General features: G+C 37.4%; 1 protein-coding gene across 1 annotated transcript in view; it reads right to left on the bottom strand.

Annotated features, from left to right (window-relative positions):
• LOC108522835 (uncharacterized protein C4orf22-like) overlaps window positions 1–12,864 on the bottom strand; it is a gene marked incomplete at its 5' end in the record, with an annotated part of 281,587 nt that extends 268,723 nt beyond the window's left edge. Inside the window, one exon of the mRNA XM_017863276.1 lies at window positions 12,734–12,864. Coding sequence (XP_017718765.1) covers window positions 12,734–12,864 — 131 coding nt within the window. The remainder of the gene's footprint in view (window positions 1–12,733) is intronic.
• Between the last annotated feature and the right edge of the window lie 11,879 nt (window positions 12,865–24,743).

Raw genomic sequence — 24,743 nt, 5'->3', positions numbered from 1 at the left:
AATTTTAAGCAATTAATAAAAAAAAAGTTTGAGGACTCATGTTACCTGATTCTAAAGCTTAAAGGCAATATGATGTTGGCATAAAGATAGACATATAAATCAGTGGAATAGAATAGAAATCCACAAAAAATAGACAGGTACATATACAATCAAAGAATTTTCAACAAAAGTTCCTAAAAAATTCAATAGAAAAAGAATAGTCTTTTCAATAAATAGTGCTGAAACAACTGGATATTTAAATTAGAAAATAAAAAGCCTTGACCCTTACCTAACAAAATTTACAAAATTAGTTTAAAGTAAATTATTAATGCAAACTTAAATGTGAAACCTAGAACTCTAAAGTTTTAAGAGAAAATATAGGAAAGATACCTGTAACTAGGAATTCAAATAATTCTTACACAGGACATGCAGAAATACACACATGAATGAATCATAAAGAAAAACTGATAAACTGGGATTTATCAAAATTTAAATCCACTCTTCAAAACACACTTTTTTAAAATTAACTCTAAGTTCTAGGGCACATGTGCACAACGTGCAGGTTTGCTACATATGTATACATCTGCCATGTTGGCGTGCCCCACCCATTAACTCATCATTTACATTAGGTATATCTCCTAATGCTATCCCCCCTGCTCCCTCCACCCCACGACAGGCCCCGGTGTGTGAAGTTCCCCATCCTGTGTCCAAGTGTTCTCATTGTTCAGTTCCCACCTATGAGTTAGAATATGTGGTGTTTGGTTTCCAGTCCTTGTGATAGTTTGCTCAGAATGATGATTTCCAGCTGCATCCATGTCCCTATAAATGACATGAACTCATCCTTTTTTATGGCTGCAGAGTATTCCATGGTATATATGTGCCACATTTTCTTAATCCAGTCTATCATTGATGGACATTGCTATTGTGAATAATGCCACACAAAAGACACTATTAAATAAAAAGACAAGGTACAGATGTTGAAAAAATATTTGCAAGACTCATATCTGATAAAAAAGTTGTAACTGGAATATATAAAGAACACTTAAAATCAATAAAACATTTCACCAAAGAAGAGATATGGATGGAAAATAAGCACATAAAAAAATGCTCACTTTGGGAGGTCAAGGTGGGTGTATCACCTGAGGTCAGGAGTTCAAGACCAGCCTGGCCAATGTGGTTAAACCCCGTATCTACTAAAAATACAAAAATTAGTCAGGTGTGGTGGTGGGCACCTGTAATTCCAGCTACTCAGGAGGCTGAGGCAGGAACCTGGGAAGCAGAGGTTGCAGTGAGCCGAAATCATGCCATTGCATTGTCACCTGGGTGACAACAGTGAAACTCTGTCTCAACAAAAAAGAAGAAGAAAAAAGATGCTCAGCATCATTAGTCATTAGGGAAATACACTTGCTATACTGGCTAAATTTTTTTTAACTGTCAGTACCATGTGTTCTTAAAGAAGTAGACCACTAGCACTCTAATACCTTGCTAAGGAGAGAGTAAAATGATACAGACACTTTACAAACAATTTAACAGTATCTTATAAAATTAAACATACAGCTGCCACATGAATCCATAATCATATTCCTGGTTATATACTTACGATATATGAAAATATCTTTCCTTAAAAAGATCTTTGTAAAATATTTATAGAACTTTATTTGGAAAAAACTAGAAATAACCCAATTATCCATCGACTGGAAAACAGACATGTACACAAACTATTATCCAACTAGAAAATGCAATATTACTCAATAAAAAAAGCAAACTTATCATTCATGCAACCATGTAGAAAAGCCTCAAAAGCTTTATGATTAGTGAGAAAAAGACAACATGATTTATGATTGCATTCGTATGACATTGTAAAAAAAAGCAAAACTATAGGGACAGAAATCATATGGCTGGTTTGTCAGGGGCTACAAAGAATACAGTAAATGCAAACAGGCATGAGGAAACTTTTTGTGGTAATGAAAATGTTATCCTGATTGTGGTGAGAGTGATACTACTTTATACACTACTGTATACATCTGTCAGAACTCACTGAATTAAGCACTTTAAAAATCAATACATCTAACTTTCAAAAATGAATTATAAAAAATAATGGATGTGCAACCTAGCTAGGAGTAGTAGAGTCAGCTCACAGCTTCTGGTTCTTAATTCTTTCTTTGTCAGCCTCAGCAATTGAGCTCATGACATACTGTTTTCTGGGTGGCCCACACAAAGCACTGAGGAAACTGGAGGTTCAAGAACCTAACCATTTCCACCAAATGTGAAGCCCCTCTAGCAGGTAATCTTTGCTTTGCATTCCCTTCATTAGTTTGAGAGAGAATTTGACCATGGGCATTAAGGTCTGAAAGCTGCCCTTGTTCAACCTTGCCTCCACATTTTTCCTTTTATGTTTAATGCTTCTCAGTTAACGTGTTGAATTCTTAACTTTATTTCAGAGAGGCTAGTCTGTGACAGATTGCACGTGGATCAGCCTGAAACAGCAAGATGAGGCTTGAGGATTGGATCACTCACCATGAGTTCTCTGGTAATGAGGTTCACATCCCCAGCCACATCCCTGGAGCGAAGTCATGTGCAGATAGGCCCAACTCAAGGTGTGGTCCAGTTGTTAAAAGATTCAGATGTGGTAAGCTAGGATGCCATTCCGTTGAAGGGGAATGCCCTAGCCAATAGGATGTTTCAGGCATTCAAAATGTGTGTGAGAGTAATGAACATATGAACAATGGAAGTAGTTGTTGTTAATTGCATTGATGCCCTATGGGTTAATAATGCAAAAGTTAATGGCCTTAATTACTGGGTATCCTTTGAGCTCTTCTATGGACCATGATCTTCTGGTGAGTATTCTAGTTTCACACAATATGTACCTTTCAGCATTGCCATTTTCCTGAGTCTTTTAATCTCTTCCTCAAAAGTCTCTCTCTGCAATTTAGGCCTTTGAACTGCACTCGGTGCGGGCCATTGCTTGTTCCAGGTTTCCTGGAGCCACTCTAGCACTGAATTGCTGGAGTCTCTTTACTAGTTTACAAGGAAGCCCTCATTTCATGAAGTGGGCAAGCCAAATAAGATGTAATGAGGTCCACATCCCTGGCCACATCCCCGCAGTTAAGTCATATGCAAACAGGCCCAGGACAAAGTCATATGCAAACATATAAAAGATTCATATGCTTTAAGCTGGGATGCCATGCCATTGAAGGGTAATTCCCTAGCCAATAGGATATTTCAGGCATCCAAAGTCTCAAGAGGCACAGAGACTATTTGCCAGCTTACAAAGAAGCCCTCATTTCATGCAGTGGGCAAGCGGAATAAGATGAAGATCAAGCCAGGATTTGACAGTCAAAGTGACTAAGTTCCAAAGGCAGTCAAATGTTCAGCAGGGGCAAGTATGTTACACCAAAATCAGAGCTCTGATTAGGAAAATCTCAGCTCCTGAAACATGAGATAGGGACAACTGAGTAGATGTCTTTGAAAAATTTGACCTTCCCAGGTCTCTAAATCTTCTGAGCCTAAAGAAGGAGCCCACTGCTCTTCAATAAGAGCTAGCAAACCCCCACCACCAGCAGCAGCAGCAATGTAAGAAGAAAATAGAGGCCTTTCTCCCACATAAAAGCAGGTGTGTGCCTCAGGAGATATCCCCAGTTCCCTTATCAGAGTTACACTTCTGGCCACCAGGCCGATAATATGGTCAAGTCACAGATAGGGACATGGTAGGTCTGATAAGAAAAAAAAGGAATATTATCCCAAATACACTGCAAGACCTAGGACTTGTACCAACAAGACTAGAGGGACTCATTGGGCTAGATTCTGGGAATTCTAGGTCAGAGAAAGCAGAAATAAGACTAAATAAGTCAGAGTTTATTGACAGGACACTTTCTCAGAACACAGGGCATTGTATTCTGGTAAGGACCCCAGAAGATGTTGCAAACTCTGCTAGCGTGACTCCAAGAAACCTGGAACAAGCAATGGCCTACACTGAGTGCAGTTCAAAGGCCTAAATTTCAGAGAGAGACTTTTGAGGAAGAGATTAAAAGGCTCAGGAAAATGGCAATCCTAGAAGAAACATATTGTGTGAGACCAGAAAACCCATCAGAAGATTATGGTCTATAGAGGAACCCAGAAGATAGCCAGTCATTAACAGCATAAAAAATGTGCTGGTTACTGAAGCATCAGAATCATTAAGAAGTTCAGTGGTGGCTCTCCAGTGCACTCCAGGGCTGAATGCAGAAAAGCCCGGTTGCATACCTAGGCTACCTAAGCACAACGGGCATGATAGTACCTTGATGCAAGAGAAACTTCAATGTGGTGTTAGGACTGCAAGTGCACAGAATGCAAACACTGAGGCTCAGGAACCTCTACTCAGATTTCAGAGGATATATGAAAAAACCTGGATGTCCAGGCAAAAGCCTGCTGCAGGGGCGGAATCCTCACAGAAAACCTCTTCTAGGGCAGTAAGGAAGGGAAACGTGGAGTTTGAGCTCTCACACAGAGGCCCCACTGGGGTGCTGCCTAGTGGAGCTGTAAGAAGAGGGCTACCATCCTCCAGACCTCAGAATGGTAGAGCTACCCAAAGTTGCACCTTGCACCTGGAAAAGCCACAGGCACTCAACGCCAGCTGCGGGGGTGAATCCGCAAAGCCACAGGGGTGGAGTTGCTCAAAGCCTTGGGAGCCCCCCTTGCATCAGCATGCCCTGGATATAAACATGGAGTCAGGGGAGATTATTTTGGAGTTTTAGGGTTTAATGACTGCCCTGCTGTGTTTCAGACTTGCATGGGGCCTGTAGCCCCTTTCTTTTGGCCAATTTCTCCCTTTTGGAACAAGTGTATTTACCTAATGCCTATCCCCCATTGTATCCTGAAAGTGACTAACTTGTTTTTGATTTTACAGACTCATAGGCAGAAGAGACTAGCCTTGTTTCAGATGAAACTTTGGACTGCGGACTTTTGGGTTAACGGTGGAATGAGTTAAGACTTTGGGGGACTATTGGAAAGGTATGATTGTATTTTGCAATGTAAGAGGGATATGAGATTTGGGGAGCCCAGGGACAGAATAATATGGTTTGAATCTGTGTTCCCACCAAATCTCATGTCAAATTGTAATCCCCACTGCTGAAAGTGGGGCCTGGTGGGAGGTGATTGGATCATGGGGTCAGATTTCCCCCTTGGTACTCTCCTTGCAATAGTGAATTCTCATGAGATCTGGCTGTTTAAAAGTGTGTGCCACTTCCCCACCTTTCTATTTCTCCTGTTCTTTTTTTTTTTTTTTTTTTTTTTTTGAGATGGAGTCTCGCTCTGCCGCCCAGGCTGGAGTGCAGTGGCCGGATCTCAGCTTACTGCAAGCTCCGCCTCCTGGGTTTAGGCCATTCTCCTGCCTCAGCCTCCCGAGTAGCTGGGACTACAGGCGCTCGCTACCTCGCCCAGCTATTTTTTTGTATTCTTTTAGTAGAGACGAGGTTTCACCGTGTTAGCCAGGATGGTCTCGATCTCCTGACCTCGTGATCCGCCCGTCTCGGCCTCCCAAAGTGCTAGGATTACAGGCTTGAGCCACCGCGCCCGGCCCTACTTCTCCTGTTATGACCACGTAAAGTGCCAGCTTCCCCTTCATTTTCTGCCATGATTGTAAGTTTCCTGAGGCGTCCCTAGAAACTGAGCAGATGCTGCCATGCTTCCTGTACAGCCTGCAGAATCATGAATTAATTAAACCTCTTTTCTTTATAAACTACACAGTCTCAGATATTTCTTTATAGCAGTGTAAGAATGAACTGATACACCCATTGTATAGCAAAAAGGTACAGGAGAGTGTTCATGAACATGGGATCCTCTGGCCATATTATGCATGCACTATCCAGAAGCTGTCAGCTAAAAGTGCTAGAATGTTCACTGAAGGCACCATTGAATCTCCACCTCAGCAGCAATACTACTCAAAACTGACGTGCATGCACTAGGGTACTCACCAAGGAAAACAGCAGGTGTCTCACTGAACTACAAGCTATGGCTGCCACTTAGGCACCTTGGGCATCTTGTGCCCAGGAAGCAGCAGGCAAGAAAAGGAGACATGATCTTGTAAAGAGTAACTGATGCTGATCAGCAAAAAGAAGGACTGCAGTTACAGAATAGGGATAGGGAAGAATACATGGCAAACTCACGTGAACCACCTGGGCATCTGTTCATACACTCTTCCTAAATTTTAAATGAGGATGACAAATGTATCAACATGTGCCAGAGTAGAGTAGGATGACAAGGGCCTCAGACCATTTATGAATAAGGATTTTGAGTCACATCACAAAATCCTGGAAAGATGATAGCCAAAGGCAGGAGATTTAGAATGGATAGTGGAAGAGGGAGATTATGAAATGATAGGGGCTGTAGCTCACCCCATTGACTTTATTGTGAGTTTCCTCTCATGAAGAGAGGCCTCTGTGCTCTGGAGGAGCTGCTCCATGTGCACATGAAGTAGATCTGTAGATTACAATATGCATCACTCAGATATACCTTGTATAAAGGAATTTCTGCCAGCTGTGAGGAGCTTGGTGAGCAGATAGCCTCCAGCTTTTAACCCTTTCAAGATCAGCCTCAACTTTTCTTAGTGTTCCCCAGCCAATAAGTACAGTGGAGGTACTAAGGCCTGGCTATTTTATCCCATGTGGGATAACCTGTACTGTGCAGCTCTCCACTGCGCTGAAAGTGTCTCTGAAAGTTTGAGGTTAGGGCTCTGATCCTGCTCATTCCTGCTTCCTCACTTTTCCTTTCACAGGTGTTGCTTTCTCAACAAACCTTGTGCACTCCTAATTCTCATTGTCTGCTTCCTGGAGATGTTAATCTGCAACAAATCACAATTGTATTGTTTTGGTTGGAAGGCAACAAACCATGAGAATAGCTATTTAAAAATATGATACTTGAAAGTAAGCAAAAAGTTAAAATTATTTCACCAAACACTTAAAATATATAAATTTTCTCATTTAATTCTCAAGTATATGATATTCAGTTTTTATCATAAAATGATATACAAAAATAAAACAAGGTTGACAGGATAAAGCCATTCTTATATAAAACAAACTGGAATTTTATCCGACTTCATCACCATAATTATTTAGAACTCTTGAACTCTTGGGCTCAAGCAATTCTCCCACCTCAGCCTCCCAAAGTGCTCATCTCCATAAAATTAAAAGTATTTTATAAGTTAACAGACATTTTCAGATAACTATAAATTATACCAGAAAGTAGAATTTAACAGATGCTAAAGTAACTAGATTGAATAGCATAAGAAAGGCTGGAGATTTATTCAGCTTTTACATTTTATTCCAGATATACTTGAGAATAAAGGGCACAAGAACCTTACTCTAAATCACCAGAGAAATCCTGGTCATCAAGTACAAAAAGATCATAGGGATCCATGTATGTACAGCATCTGAGACTCCTATCAAGTGAATCCTCACAGTAATTCCCAAACACTCATCTCATAGTCTTCCAAGAAGATGGCAATAGCTAACGAGTAAAATTGTACAATCCATCAGGGCTACCACTTACTCCGATCATCCACATTTCAGATACTGTGCTCTAGCAAAATAAGGTCATTATCTCAGAATCAGTTTTAAGAGGGGTGAATTCATTTCCCAATAAGATAAGGTGACCTAAGGGAAGAGACTGATGAGCTTACAAGCTCATTCAGCAAAGTATCCAGCCTGAGGAATGACTCAGTTATAACTACTTAACTAACTAGGCTCCAGGAACACAATACTCAATATGTGTCACAAACATTGAAGTTCCATCTCTCCACCACATGGCAATCAGCTGAACTTCTCACTATAAATAGAAATTATCTGGCACTTATGCAAGAAAACCATGGCCAGTCCCTGGGGGAGAGAATTCCCTGTCCTGACAAATGGGTATCCGCTAAATTACTCCCATCCTTTCTTCCAACCTCTACAGCTTCTGTCTTATGGCTACTATAACCAGTGGCATGAATCTCAGTGGAGAATAAATCAGAAATGTTTATATAATAGTGGAGCAGAGATGATTTTGAAGCAAAGGATGAGAAGGCTAGGAGAAAGAAGAATCTACTCTATCCCCCCACCCTGCCCTACATCATCACCTTGGATACCAACCCAATAAAAGTTGAAATGGGCGCCTCTAGTTGACATAGTTTTTGCAGGAAAAAAAGGGCTTAGTGAAGGAACAGGTACAAATTAAGACAAAGAAGTAAAGAAAATAATTTGTGAATAAGGGGAGTTTACCGTAGGATTGAGGCAAAATGGATGTGTTCACTCACACCCATCTTTGCCCAATTAACTCTAATTGAGCCATTAAGAATCAATTTAGTGGTCAAACATCAAGAACTTTTCTTATTCTTCACGTCCCCTCACAAATCTTAACTTTGTATTACTTCAAAATGTTGCCACAGTACTTACGATTGCATTTATCATCTTCCATTGCAATTGTCTTTTTGAACTGAAATTTAAATCATATACTATAAATTCACCCTTTTAAGGTGCACAATTCAATAGATTTTAGTATATTTACAAAGTTATGCAATTATCACCAATATCTAATTACACATTTTATCACACCAAGAAGAAACCTCATATTCATTAGTAGTCATCATCCAATCTCCCTTCCATCCTGCCCTTGGAAACCATGAATCTACTTGTCTCCATAGATTTACTGATTCTGGACATTTTATATAAATGGCATCATGCAATAAGTAGTCTTCTTTTTTCTAGCATCTTTTGCTTAGCTTAACGTGTTCAAGGTTTTTCATGTTGTTGCATGTAACACTACTTTACACCTTTTGATGATTGAATAATATTTTATTATACTTAGGTACCAAACTTTTAATCCATTCACCAGTTGATGGGTTGGACAACTTCTACCTTTTAACTACTGTGAATAATACCGCTATTGAAATTTGTATATGAGTTTTTAAGTGGACTTAGGTTTTCAATTCCCTTGAGTATGTGTTTGGTAGAATTGCTGGGTCATACGGTAACTCTACGTTGAACTTTTTGAAGACCTGCCAAACTGCTTTCCATTTTCCATTCCCACCAACAATGTTATGCCTTTCATTTCTCTAGTCTTCAAGCTTCTTGAGGGTGAGAACTAAGTCTGTGTTCTATTGTATTCCCAGAGCCTACAGGACAGAGCCTAATACACTATGGTTGTCTATATTTGTGAAAGACTAAATAGAAGCCCAAAATAATTTTTAACATTTTTGCCTTCTTCTAGAACATCCCTAATCAAAATAAACCTTCCTGATATCTTTAACTTTCATCTCTCCAGACTTTTTCCCCTATGAAGCTATTGTGAGTAACTAACATACTCCTAGATACCAGCACTTCTCGAAATAGGTGCTCTATGATTGCTAGACCAAAGAATTGTGATCTACTTGGAGTTGCTCACCTGCATATTAAAGAAGTTAATGTAAGATGATCTGATAGTGGAACCAAGTGTTTCCAAGTTGCCAGCTGGCAGGCAGTCAGATGTTCATGCATATTTTCAAAGTGATCCCCAACAAATACAGGCACAGGACATATTTGGCTCTAGGACACCATCTGCTGGCCCTGCTGGCAACAACACTAAATTAACCTGGAAGGGAATGGACTACCACATGGGGCAAAAGAGAGCATATGGTACCCATCCCATTACAAAGGCGACCAGAGAAGATCTGCAGATGAAAGGGCCTTCAAATTCTAGCAGCTCTCAATAGGGATTAGTCTCCCAAAACTGGCTCATAAGTAGCCTGATGACTTCCAGCTCTGACCAGTTAAAGAGACTATTGCATAGAGGAAATACCTACTTTGATCCTCAAACACAAAATGGACATGTGATGTGGATGGAACTTAGACTTTAAACATGAATAACTCTTGAAATGAAATAGTTCACATCACTCATAAAATCGCATGTGAATTTACATGAATTCCTTGTAAAATCTCACAAAAATATTTCCACTTCTGCTCCTGACTGATAGACATTAACTGATTCTCACAAAAAGAAAAGACTCTCCCTGATGTTTTATAAGACACATTACAAACATTACATTGTACACAGAAAACTAGCCTCATTTCAATTTTCCAAGAATAGAAGTTGATAGTGAATAACTATGTTCAGTAAATTCTTGAAATTTTATATAAATTGCCTGTGATAAACAGAATGCCCCTTTCTCACATCAATGGGATTAAGGATATCCATTCTCTAATCTGAAGAACTGTGAATATGTTGCATTACATACCAAAAGGTCCTTTGCTACATGAACAGACACTTTTCAAAAGAAGACATACATGTGGCCAACAAACATATAAGAAAAAGCTCATCATCACTGATCATTAGAGAAATGCAAATCAAAACCACAATGAGATAACATCTCATGCCAGTCAGAATGGTGATTATTAAAAAGTCAAAAACAACAACAACAACAACAGACATTGGCAAGGCTGTGGAGAAAAGGGAACACTTTTACACTGCTGGTGGGAGTGTAAATTATTCAACCGTTGTTTGCCAATTCTTCAAAGACCTAGAGACAGAAATAGCATTTGACCCAGTAATTCCAATACTCAGTATATACCCAAAGGAATATAAATCATTCTACTATAAAGATACATGCATGTATATGTTCATTGCAGCACTGTTCACAATAACAAAGACATAAATCAACCCAAATGCTTATCAGTGATAGACTGAATATACACCATGGAATACTATGCAGTCATAAAAAGAATGAGATGATGTCCTTTGCACGGACATGGATGGAGCTGGAAGTCATTTTCCTCAGCAAACTAACACAGGAACAGAAAACCAAACACTGCATGTTCTCACCTCTAAGTGGGAGCTGAATGATGAGAACACATGGACAGGACACATGGAGGGGAATGATACACACTGGGCCTGTCAGAGTGGGGCTGGGTTGAAGCAAAAGCATCAGGAAGAATAGCTAATAGATGCTGGGCTTAATACCTAGGTGATGGGATGACCTGTGCAACAAACCACCATGGCACATGTTTACCTATAACAAACCTGCACATCCTGCACACGTACCCCTGAACGTAAAAACTGAAGAAATAACAAATGAACGGCCTTTGCCAATGATATAAATATTATTGACTTTAAAACAGGGAGATTATCCTGGATCATTAGATGGACCCAGTGTAATCACGTAAGTCCTTAAAAGGAGAGATATTTCTTGGACCAGAGTCAGGAAAGAAGCTTCTGAAGAGGAAGTTGGAGAAATCTTAAGGGTAAAAGTGTCTTGACCCACTGTTACTGGAGGGAGTGGGAAAGCTTAAAAAGAAACATGAGCAGCCTCTAGGAGCAAAGATTAGCCCCCAAATGACAACCAAGGAAGTGGGGAACTCAGCCCTATAATCATAAGGAATTGAATTTGGCCAACAACCTAACTGAATGTGGAGGCAGTTTCATCCTCAGAACCGCCAGATAAGAATGTCATCCAGCCAACACCAGGATTTTAACCTTGTGATATTCTATGCAGAGGGCCTGGCCAAGCCACGCCGTATGGACAGAACAATGAATAAAGAAATGTGTGTTTTGTTTTTTTGTTTTTTGTTTTGAGATGGAGTCTCGCTCTGTTGCCCAAGCTGGAGTGAAGTGGCGCGATCTTGGCTCACTGCAAGCTCCACCTCCCGGGTTCACGCCATTCTCCTGCCTCAGCCTCTGGAGTAGCTGGGACTACAGGTGCCCGCCACCACGCCCGGCGAATTTTTTGTATTTTTAGTAGAGACGGGGTTTCACCATGTTGGCCAGGATGGTCTCGATCTCCTGACCTCATGATCCGCCTGCCTCGGCCTCCCAAAGTGCTGGGATTACAGGCATGAGCCACCACGCCCGGCCATAAATGTGTTATTTTAAGTCACCAAATTTGTAATAATGTGTTATGGCAGCAATAGAAAACTAATACATTCCCAAATATCAGTATGTTAAACGTCAGTATACTATGGTTGTGAAACACAATTACCATTAGAATGGTCACTTCTAATTGAATAGTTCCAGGACCAAAGCACATTCCACTATGAAATGTTTATAATGCATACATGGAAATTTATGCTCACAATTACTGGGTAATTTTAAAGGTGTTATCCAATAATAGTATACTGATTTCTAAGTAATTATTCTCCCCAGCATTTATACTTTAATGATCCACTTTTAAAAATGAAATAGATTATTGCTTTGTCAACTACTTATGTCTTTATAAAATTGCCTTACAAGTTTGATGCAGTTCACTTTAGGAATATATCTCTTTTATGATATGTTTTAACCTATATCATTAGATTTATGTTTAATATAACCACATATTATATACTAACATATAAATTAGGCATATAAACAAAACTTAGTGATTATTAATAAAGTTGAATGAATTAATGCTTAGAAAAATATGAGAACACAAATGATACTAAAGATGTACAGACCTCAAAGTACAAAGAATTCTAAGGCAAAAGTCACTCATATTTTTAGTATATAAATGCATAAAACCAATAACATCAAGCTACTTTTTAACAAGATTTTATTGGTATGATGACCATATTTTGGTATTTATATTTCTTAAATTAGTAGCTTGAAGTTGCATGTGGCTTTATTGCAAGCATATTACAGTTGCTTCAGTTCCTCATCTGCGGAACACATGCTTAGGATATTCCAAGTTTTACCTGCTCCAGCCAGTGCTTCTAAATTAAACAATGCAAACGAAATTGAATTACTCCACAGGTCTAGAACATAACATAAAATCTGGATTTGGAACATGGACACTTACTTTTGCTGAGCTCTTTCAGCCAGCCTTGAAATCTCTATAGCTGCTTTCCTTCCTTCAAAATCTTCCCTTTTCACTCTCTCTCCAGTCCCTCGGTAGCCTAGCTCCACCAACTGGCGGGCCAGGGTTTCATCCTAGAGAGAAAATCAGTTGTTAGATGAGTGGGCAAATGAGAAATACTACTTTTACCTACTTACTTACATCTTACATCTGCAATGTATACCAAGCAATTGCTTTAAATGAAAAAATAAATTTATTCAAAAACTAGACATGATCTATTAGATACTAAAACTAGAATTTTCTAATACATTTATACACATCTGATTTGGTCTTCCCTTTCCCATATCTTTAAGATGAAAAAAAGAAAATGTCAACTGCTAACTTTTCTCTAAGGAATTAGAGGACAAAAGTCTGTTGTGTTTTTAATCAATTTATGAGAACAGCTGTGGGTAATTAATAGAGTATCTTTAAAACAACAAAACTAGAGACAATGGTGCTCATACACAAAAGATGTTTTAAAAACCAATGGCAAAAAAAAGAACCAGGCTGCTTTGAGAGTTCAATGTTTCAGACCCTTACTTCCTTGAAGTCAATTAACTGATGGCACAGAATATTATAACTTCGAATACAAAGTAAAGAGGAGCAGATGAATTTCTTACTTAACTATGAAGATTGTTTCCATATTATGTTGGTACCAATAAAAAAACAGAAAAGTAGAAACCCAAGATCACCACAGAAAAACTTCAAATTGAACAAACAACTTCCCAGTATTTTAGGCCTTACACTTTTCTTAATTGAAGAATTATCGCATACATCTTTGTTATACTTAAAAAAATTGCTTCCCTATGACTTGACAAGGTACCATTTTTCATAAAGTTATTAGCATAAAGATTAAAGTATTAAACAACAGTATTTATATATTAATAAGGGCCATTATTATTTTAATTAAATATAAAATATCTAAAACATAGTGAAAACAGAACCTATTTTATTGTTATGAACACTTAATTACTATATCACTGTTAATGCAAGAACTGTCTAACAGTTAAAGGAGAAAACTTAAGATGTCTAGTTAACAGTCTATTCAAACCATAGTGGTTAAAAGTTATAAGTATTCAGACAAAATAAAAAATTGTATACTGTAAGCCTAGAAACCTGCCATTTTTCTTTTATAATCATTAAAAGCAAATACTAAACTCCACGTAACAAAGTGTATACATTTGCCAAACGATTACAATGCAAAGCAACAGGTCTTGGAAGGCCCCAGGCTATTATTCTTGTTTCTGAGACATTCCCTTGCTTAATAGATTTCTCTACCCCTGTATCCTTTAGTGTGAACCACAAAACTGAGCAAATATCTCCACCTAGTGGAATTAATCTTTAATAGACATACCAATGCAGATTTGGGGATTAATTTACAAAAGTCAGATCATTTGAGTAAGAATTTTCTTAAATACATTACTAAAAGTGAATTTGTAGAAAGGACTTTCAGCTCAGTGAGGTTGTGGGACTCTTCTGCAGGAATATAAATTCCTTGCGGTCAAACATAGAATTTTGTATAATAAAGATTACTTACAATTTGCTATATTTATTTTGTATACTGAGTAAATTTTGTATCCCTGTGTGCTTTACCTGGGTTACACAAAATCGTTTGAATAACACAAAATCATTTGAATAATTCTGGACTCACCAATGCTAAACTATATTGCAAGGATATTGCAAAAAATGGCATGATCTATTGAGAAAATAAGCTGAAAGTCGATACTGATTGCCTCACTTACGATTATCATACCCTAAACTGGTGGAGTCATGAGTCATCTGTCCATTAGGACAATGTATTCCTTGCATGTCTCAAAATATCCTAGTTAAGAGCAAAGCTACTAGCCCAAAGGAAGTACAATGCCCAAGGTTATCCGAGGAATCTGAGCATTGCTTGGGGGATTTGGCTTAAAATGGAATCTTGACTTGCATATTCGAACATAACTTCTTCCCAACCCCCAAAATAATGTCTTTAAGGGACACAAAGAAGACAAAGTCTCAGTGACAAACTCTAAGGCTTGGCAGGTCTCATATTGCCAGCATCCAGAAGAATTTTCCACCAAATATAAAGTAGATAGACTTGAATTGGAAAATAAAATCTATAGGTCCACTGGAAAGTTTGTGTTTTAAAAATTGCACATCATTTTTACATTATCTGCCCTAGGATTCATAAATGTGAAATCTATAACAATCAGAAGGTTAGTGGCTGGCCACTTACCTATCATCTAAATGAGTGCTACTAAATTCATTTTATCTATTTATATTTACAATAGTAATACATTATTGTTGTGGAAAACCTAGAGATATAGGACAAATATATCATCCACATCATATATCATTATGATCTTATCACTCAGAGATAATCACTGACATCTTGGGGTATAGCCTGTCAATCCTTGCTCCTGACATGTGTGTGGGTGTGTTGGATTTCTTTAAACAAAAATAGTATCATGACTCCTGCTTGCAGGGCAGAGAGAAGGCACCTAGACGTGTACCCACCAGCACACCTTCCTCAAACCAGCACCACGTCCAGCACAATCTCCAGTAGGGGCTCACTCCCCCTCCAGCTGCATTGCCTCTGTCACTGTGCTGAGTGCCTGCAGGGAGGCAGGCACCTCAGCACCTGCTACCACTCTGCTGTGGTTGCCACACCTCGTCCTCCACCCCCAGTTCAGTGGATTCCAAACCTCAAAGAGCAAGAGAATAAAGTCAGGGCCCAATACAAGTCCCCCATACTTAGAACACACAGTCCAGGAGTTGGCAGTTAAGCACTGGCCCCTTAAAATCTCCTAGAAATAAAGCCAGTCAGCTGAATCCATTTTAAACCACAATCAAACTCTCAAAGTCATCAAATAGGATAAAAAAAAAAAAAACCCATCCCAACGTCAGAAACCTCAAAAATTGAAAGTACATAAGCCCACAAGGGTGAGAAAGAATCAGCAGAAGAACGATGAAAACTCAAAAAGTCAGGGTGCCTTCTTTCCTCTAAATGACCACATCACTCTTCCAGCAAGGGTTCTGAACAGGACTGAGATGGCTGAAACAACAGAAATAGAATTCAGATTATGAATAGGAACAAAGATCATAGGGTTACAGGAGTACATTGAAACCCAATGCACAGAAGCTAGAAATCATGATAAAACAATGCAGGTGCTGACAGGCAAAGTAGACAGTAGAGAAAAGAAGGTAACTAACCTGATAGAGTTGACAAACACAATATGAGAATTTCATTATGTAATCACAAGTATTAGTAGCAGAATAGACCAAGTGGAGGGAAGAATCACGGAGCTTGAAGACTGGCTTTCTAAAATAAGACAGTCAGAAAAGAATAGAGAAAATAGAATGAGAAGGAATTAACAAAACCTCTGAGAAATATGGGATTAGGTAAAGAGATGGAATCTATGACTCACTGGTGTCCCTGAAAGAGATGGGGAGAATGGAAGCAACTTGGAAAATGTATTTCAGGATATCATCAAAAGAACTTCTCCAATCTAGCTAGAGGGGGCAATTTACAATTTCAGAAAATGCAGAGAACCCCAGTAAGTTACTTCACAAGAAGATCATCTCCAAGATATATAATCATCAGATTCTCCAAGATTAAAATGAAAGAAAAACTGTTAAGGGCAGCTAGAGAGAAGCGTCAGATCAAATCTATCAGACTAACAGCAGACCTTTCAGCAGAAACTCTACAAGCCAAAAAAGACTGGGGGCCAATACTCAACATTCTTCAAGGAAAGAAAATCCAAACCAGAATTTCATATTTGGCCAAGCCAAGCTTCATAAACAAAGGAGAAATAAGATCCTTTTCAGACAAGCAGATGCTGAAGGAATTTGTTACAACCAGACCTGACTTACAAGAGCTCCTAAAGGAAGCACTAAATATGGAAAGACCATTACCAGCCACTACAAAAACACACTGAAGTACATAGACTAATGACACTAAGAAGCAACCACATAAACAAGTCTGCAAAATAATTAGCTAAAACTATGCTGACAGGATCAAATCCACACATATCAATACTAATTTTGAATGTAAATGGGCTAAAAGCCCCAATTAAAAGACACAGAGTAGCAAGCAGGATAAAGAACCAAAACCCGTTGCTGTCTTCAAGAGACCAGTCTCACAAGCAATTACACACATAGGCTCAAAATAAAGGAATGGAGACAAATCTACCAAGAAATGGAAAATAGAAAAAAGCAGGGGTTGCAATCCTAGTTTCTGACAAAACAGACTTTAAACCAACAAAGATAAAAAAAGACAAGGAAGGGCATTACATATGGGAAAGGGTTCAATTCAACAAGACTTAACTATCCAAAATATATGTGCACCCAAGACAGGCGCACCCAGATTCACAAAGCAAGTTCTCAGAGACCTTCGAAGAGACTTAGACTACCATACAATAATAGTGGGAGACTTTAACACCCCACTGACAATATTAGACAGATCATCGAGACAGAAAATTATCAAAGATACTCAGGACCTAAACTAAGCATTGAATCAAATGGAACGGATAAATATCTACTCTCTAACCCAAAATAACAGAATGTATGTTCTCCTCATTGCCACCTGTCACATATTCTGAAATCGACAACATAATCAGAAGTAAAACACTCCTCAGCAAATGCAAAATAATTGAAATCATAATAAACAATATCTTGGACCAAAGCACAATCAAACTAAGAAATTTAAGAAATCAAAACTTAAAAATTCAATCAAAACCATAAATTACAGGAAAACTGAATAACTGGCTCCTGAATGACTTTTCAGTAAATAATGAAATTAAGGCAGTCATCAAGAAGCTCTTTAAAACTAAAGAGAACAAAGGTACAATATGCTAGAATCTCTGGGACACAACTAAGGCAGTGTCAAGAGGGAAATTTATAGCACTAAATGTCCACATCAAAAAGTTGGAAAAATCTAAAGTTAACAATCTAACATTACAATTAAAAGAACAAGAGGATCAAGAGAAAACAAATCCCAAAGCAAGCTAGCAGAAGATGAGAAATAACTAAAATTAGAGCTGAACTGAAGGAGACTGAGACACACACACAAAAATATTCAAAAGATCAACAAATACAGAAGCTGGGTTTCTTGAAAAAAATAATAAAATAGGCCACTAGCTAGACTAATGAAGAAGAAAAGAGAGAAGGTTCAAATAAACACAATCAGAAACAACAGGGAGATATAACCACTAACCCCAGAGAAATATAAACAACCATCAGATAATACTATGAACACCTCTATGCACATAAACTAGAAAATCTAGACAAAATGGATTAATTATTGGACAAATAAACCCTCCCCAGACTGAACCAGAAAGAACTTGAATCCCTGAACAGACCAATAATGAGTTTTGAAATTGAGTCAGTAATAGCCTACCAACTAAAAAATCCAGGATCAGATTAATTCACAGCTGAATTCTGCCAGATGTACAAAGAAGAGCTCATACCATTCATGCTGAAACTATTCCAAAAAATTGAAGAGGAGGAAGTTCTCCCTAACTCATCCTACAAGGCAAGCATCATCCTGATACCAAAACCAGGTAGAGATACCACAATAAAAGAAAACTTCAGGCAAATATCCTTGATGCATATTGACGCAAAAATCCTCAATAAAATACTGACAAACCGAATCCAGCAGCACATCAAAAGTTTATCCACCACAATCAAGCTGCCTTCATCCTTGGGATGCAAGGTTTGTTCAACATATGTAAATCAATAAACATAATTCATCACATAAACAGAACTAAACATAAAAACCACACGATTATTTCAATAGATGCAGAAAAGACCGTTGATAAAATTCAACATCCCTTCGTGTTAAAAATTCTCAATAAACCAGGTATTGAAGGAACATACCTTAAAACAATAAGAGCCATTTATGACGAACCCACAGCCAATATCATACTGGGCAAAAACGGGAAGCATTCCCCTTGAAAACTGGCACAAGACAAGGATGTCCTCTCTGATCACTCCTACTTAACATAGCATTGGAAGTTCTGGCCAGGGCAACCAAGCAAGAGAAAGAAATAAAGAGTATTGAAATTGGAAGAGAGGAAGTCAAACTGTCTTTGTCTGCAGATTATATGATCTTATATCTAGAAAATCCTATCAACTCAGCCCAAAAGCTTCTTAAGCTGATAAGCAACTCCATCAAAGTCTCGGGATATGGAATCAATGTGCAGAAATCACAAGCATTCTTAAACACCAACAATAGACAAGCAGAGAGAAAAATTATGAATGTACTCCCGTTCACTATTGCCTCAAAAAGAATAAAACACCTAGGAATACAGCTACCAAGGGAGATGAAGGACCTCTTCAAGGAGAACTACAAACCACTACTCAAGGAAATTAGAGAGGACACAAGCAGACAGAAAAATATTCCTTGCTTATGGATAGGAAGAATCAATGTCGTGAAAATGGCCATACTGCCCAAAGCAATTTATCAATTCAATGCTATTCCCATTAAATTATCACTGAAATTTTTCACCGAATTAAAGAAACTATTTTAAAATACATATGGAACAAAAAAAAAAAAGAAGGGCTCATATAGTCAGGATAATCCTAAGCAAAAAGAACAAAGCTGGAGGTATAACGGTACCTGACTACAAACTACCAGGCTACAGTAACCCAAACAGCATGGTACTGATACAAAAACAGGTACATAGACCAATGGAACAGAATAGAGAACTGAGAAATAAAGCCACATATCTACAACCATCTAATCTTTGACAAACCTGACAAAAACAAGCAATGGGGTAAAGATTCCCTATTTAACAAATGGCACTGGGAGAACAGGCTAGTCATATGCAGAAAATTGAAACTGGACCCGTTGCTTACACCATATACAAAAATTAACTCAAGATGGATTAAAGACTTAAATGTAAAACCCAAAACTATAACAACCCTAGAAGAAAATCTAGGCAATACCATTCAGGATATAAGCATAAGCAAAGGTTTTATGATGAAATCACAAAAGCAACTGCAACAGAAGCAAAAATTGACAAATGGGATTTAATTAAACAAAAGAGCTTCTGCACAGCAAAAGAAACTATCATCAGAGCAAACAGACAACCTATAGAACGGGAGAAAAAACTATCGTCAGAGTGCTAACAGACAGCCTAAGCAGACTAGGATAAAATTTTTGCAAATTATGCATCCAACAGAGGTATAATAACCAGCATCTAAAAGGAATGTAAACTTACAAGAAAAAAAAAAAAAGACAACTCCATTAAAAAGCAAAGGACATTGGGAGGCTGAGGCAGACAGATCACAGGGTCCGGAGTTTGAGATCAGCCTGTCCAACATAGTGAAATCCCGTCTCTACTAAAAATACAAAACATTAGCCAGGTGTGGTGGTGTGCGCCTGTAATCCCAGCTACTCAGGAGGCTGAGGCAGGAAAATCACTTGAACCAGGGAGGCAAAGGTTGCAGTGAGTGAGATGGCACCACTGCACTCCAGCCTGGGCCACAGAGCAAGACTCCATCTCAAAAAAAAAAAGAAAGCAAAGGACATGAACACTTTTTAAAAGAAGACATACATATGGCCAACAATCACATTTTAAAAAGCTCAACATCATTGATTATTAGACAAATGCAAATCAAAACCAAAATGAGATACCAACTCATGCTGGTCAGAATGGCTATTACTAAAAAATCAAAAAATAACAGACACTGGCAAGCTTGTGGAGAAAAAGGAACGCTTACACATTGTTGGTGGGAGTGTAAATTAGTTCAACCATTGTAGAAGATAGTGCAGCAATTCCTCAAAGACCTAAAAACAGAAATACCATTTGTCCCAGAAATATCACAGGTGGGCATATACCTGAAGGGATATAAATCATTCTATTATAAAGATACATGCACACATATGTTCATTGCAGCACTATTTACAATAGTGAATCAATCTAAATGCCCATCAATTACTTACTAGATAAAGAAAATGTGGTACATATATACAATAGAACACTATGCAGCTATAAAATGAATAAGATCATGTCCTTTTCAGGGAAATGGGTGGAGCTGGAGGCCATTATTCTTAACAAACTAACACAGGAACAGAAAATCAAATACCGCATGTTATCACTTACAAGTAGGAGCTAAACAGTGAGAACACATGGACATATAGAGGGAAGCAACACATATTGGCACCTATCAGAGGGAGGAGGATGACAGAACGAAGATCAGGAAAAACTACTATGGGTACTAGGCTTAATACCTGGGTGAAAAAATAGTCTGTACAACAAATCCCCATGACACTTTTAGCTATATAGCAAACCTGTACATGTAACGCTGAACTTGAAATAAACGTGAAAGAAAGAGAAAAGTCTTATGTATGCTTCAAAAATTAAAATATGTTGTAATTAATAAAGTTAAAATAAAGGTCATTGAAAAGTTTGGAGATTTAATCATTTAAACATTTACCCAAAAAAGTGGATCATGCTGTGTAAAATCTCTCATGACCTACTTCTCCAACAGTTAACAATACATCTTGAACACCTTTCCATTAAATATATATACAATAAAACTTTAGTGATTACGTATCCCATACAATTTGTAAGGACAGGTATTGTACACATTAATAATTTACTATTGTGTCTTCAGTTCACTGCCTTCCTCTGACAATGAAAATGATATGAAAGCCTAATTTGATTTGCATTGCTTTGATTACTAGTGAGATTCACCATCTGTTTACACATTTATCAGTCATGTGCATTTCTTCCTTTTGAATTGTTTTGAATTATTAAATGAACCTTTGTTCATTTATTACTAATTAGTAACAACTTTGTGTGCGTAATAAATATATTAAATAAGTGCCTGCAAAATATCCACAAACAGTGTTCCTAGGTCATTGTTTTCCTGAAACTCTTAATAGTTTTTACACCAAAATGTTCAAAGCATTTAGGATATATTTTGGTGCCTGGTGTTGAAAGAGAAATACCTTTACTTTTTCAAAAAGTTTTTTTATTCCAAAAGACACAGCTGAAACATTAACTGTTAAATATTGCTTCTTTTCTCCACTGATTTGAAATTTAACATTTTGGTGTACTCAATTCTTAAATATATTAGAAGTGACTTCTCTATTTCTATTCTGTACTATTAATTAGTTTCTCTGCCCTCTCAACCGTATCACAGATAGTGTGGACACTGCCCTCTCAACCTGCCCAGGGAGAAAGCCCTACTACAACTTGTTTGACCCCCACAGATTTCAAGTTTCACTTGTGTCAAGCTAACTGCTTCCAGGAACAGCAACTTTACTCAAGGAAGGTCAGAGTTGGGAGTGTCAGAAAGCATGACATAGTCGAATGCCATCTTCTACTAATTTTGGCAATCTGGATAATTTATAATACCAGATTTCTTGATGTTAAAGCAATATGACATTTTTGGAATAAGCTTATTGCAGGAGGCGTCTCCCAAAAACAGACTTTGGGATGTGGATTTGTGTGCAGAAAATTTACTGGAGAGCACTCTCAGAATTTGCACTTCCAGTGGGGTGAAGAAAGCAGGACTGGGCAGTCAGCAGCTCTGGAGGTGGAATGGTCTCTTAGAGTTGATCCAAATTGATTAAAGTGGCCACATCTTTACAATCTACAATAAGCAGTAATTTAAAGAGAACTACCCCAAGAAGGGAGTATGACTTTGGAAGACGTGAGTGTTTAGGGTGACTACAATCAGCATAGTAAGGGGTTTGTCAATGTTGTTGATATTTTTAAAAAGCAACTTTTGATAGCATTGATCTCTACTATTTTTCAATTTTCTACTTCACTGATTTCTGCTCTCTGGTATTCCTTCTGTCTACTTGCTTGGACTCAATTTGTATTGTTTTAAAGCTTCTGAAGTTGAAGCTACTATTATTAATTTCTAGACCTTTCTCCTTTTCCCATATAAACTTTTAAATCTGTAAAGTTCCCTCTATAGATTCCTTTACGTATATCTAACAAACATGTATACATTTTGTTTTCTTTTTTATTCAAATCAAAAATTTTTTTTCTAATTTTTCTTTTAATTTCTTTTTTGACGTTGAGTTACTTAGAACTACGTTGTTTATTATCCAAATATTTCGGAATTTGAGGAGTGTATTTCTGTAGCTGATTTCTAGTTTTAATTCTGTTACTATCACAGAACATACTTTTGTATGATTTCAATATTTTAAATGTATTGAGTCTTGTTTTATGACCCTGCATATGGTCCCTCTTCATAAATGTCCCATGAGCATTTGAAAAGAATAGGTATTCTATTGTCGTGTGAACTCTAAGAGACCATTCCACCTCCAGAGCTGCTGACTGCCCAGTCCTGCTTTCTTCACCCCACTGGACGTGCAAATTCTGAGAGTGCTCTCCAGTAAATTTTCTGCACACAAATCCACATCCCAAAGTCTATTTTTGGGAGACGCCTCCTGCACTAAGCTTATTCTATTTATTTATTTTTTTGAGACAAAGTCTCACACTGTTGCCCAACCTGGAGTGTAGGGGCACAATCTTGGTTCACTGCAACCTCTGCCTTTCAGATTCAAGTGATTCTCCTGCCTCAGCCTCCCAAGTAGCTGGGATTAACAGGCGTGCACCACCATCGCCGCCTAATTTCTGTATTTTTAGTAGAGACAGGGTTTCACCATGTTGGCCAGGCTGATCTTGAACTCCCGACCTCAAATGATTCACTAGCTTCAGCCTCCCAAAGTGCTGGGATTACAGGCGTGATGAGTCACTGCACCCGACCTTTGACTGCTCTTTAAATCTTTTACATACTTAACATTTATTCTAACTTCTGGTTCTATCAGTTACTGAAAAATGATGTTTATGTCTCCAGTTACAATTGTGAATTTGTCTATTCTTTCAATTCTTATCAGTTTTGCATAATGCATTTTGAGGATCTGGTATGAGGCATGTAGGCTAAATGTTTATTAAAATGTATTGATTGACTCATTTATATATATTAAAAAGTCCTCCTTTTTCCCTGAAATACTTCTTGTTCTGAGGTCTACTTTGCCTGATATTAATATAGACATTATAACTCTCCTTTTCTTTATGCTTGTATGATACATATTTTCCATCCTTTTAATCTATTAAAATTATCTATTAATGATAATATGAAATTAACATTATATTAACATTATAAATCATAATTTATGATTAATAAATCATTAATTATAAACAATTTAATATAAATGTATTAACATTAATAGATTGTTAGTTTAACATTATTAATATGTTAATATACATATAACATTATTAATATTAATCTCAATAATTTACATTATTAATCTATTAATGTTAATACATTTACTTTAAGTTGTTTTATTTATACTTAACGTGGGATGGCATATATGGCTCTTGAACTTTTATCTATTCTGACCATCTCTGCCTTTGAATTGAAGTGTTCAGATCATTTACATTTAATGTGATTTTCAACATGGCTGGGCTTTAATATATCACCTTGTTATTTCTTTTTTATTAGTCCCATTTGCTTTGATATTTATTTTTTATTTCTATTTTTTGTTTCTTTTTTATTTCCATTTTGTCTCAACTATTACGTTTTTAGTTACATGTCTACTTTACTTTTCAGCAGATGCTCTGATTTACAAGAATTATTAGCTTATTAATTCTACTTTAAAATAATATTATACTATTTCAAGTATAAGAACCCACTGCAACATTATCCCCTCCTATCTTTTGTGCTATTGTTGTTTCATATTGTATTTCTATGCATGTTACAAACCACAAAATGCAATGTCATTATTTTTCTTTCAATAATCAATAACCTTTAAAGAAATGTAAAACTGAGAAAAAAAATTGTATTCACATATAGCATTTCTGGTGCTTTTCATTCATTTTCACTTTGATCCAAGTTTCCTGCTGATATATAATTTTCCTTCAACCCAAAGAACTTCACTTAAAATTTCTACTAATATATATCTGCTAACAACAAATGATTCTGGCTGAAAAAATAAATTATCTCACCTTACTCTTTTCTTCTG

The sequence above is a fragment of the Rhinopithecus bieti genome, unplaced genomic scaffold (assembly GCF_001698545.2).
Source record: "Rhinopithecus bieti isolate Rb0 unplaced genomic scaffold, ASM169854v2 scaffold_68835, whole genome shotgun sequence".
Lineage (NCBI taxonomy): Eukaryota > Metazoa > Chordata > Mammalia > Primates > Cercopithecidae > Rhinopithecus > Rhinopithecus bieti.
Note: the sequence above shows the minus strand (reverse complement) of the source record. Positions and strands in the feature narration are given on the sequence as shown.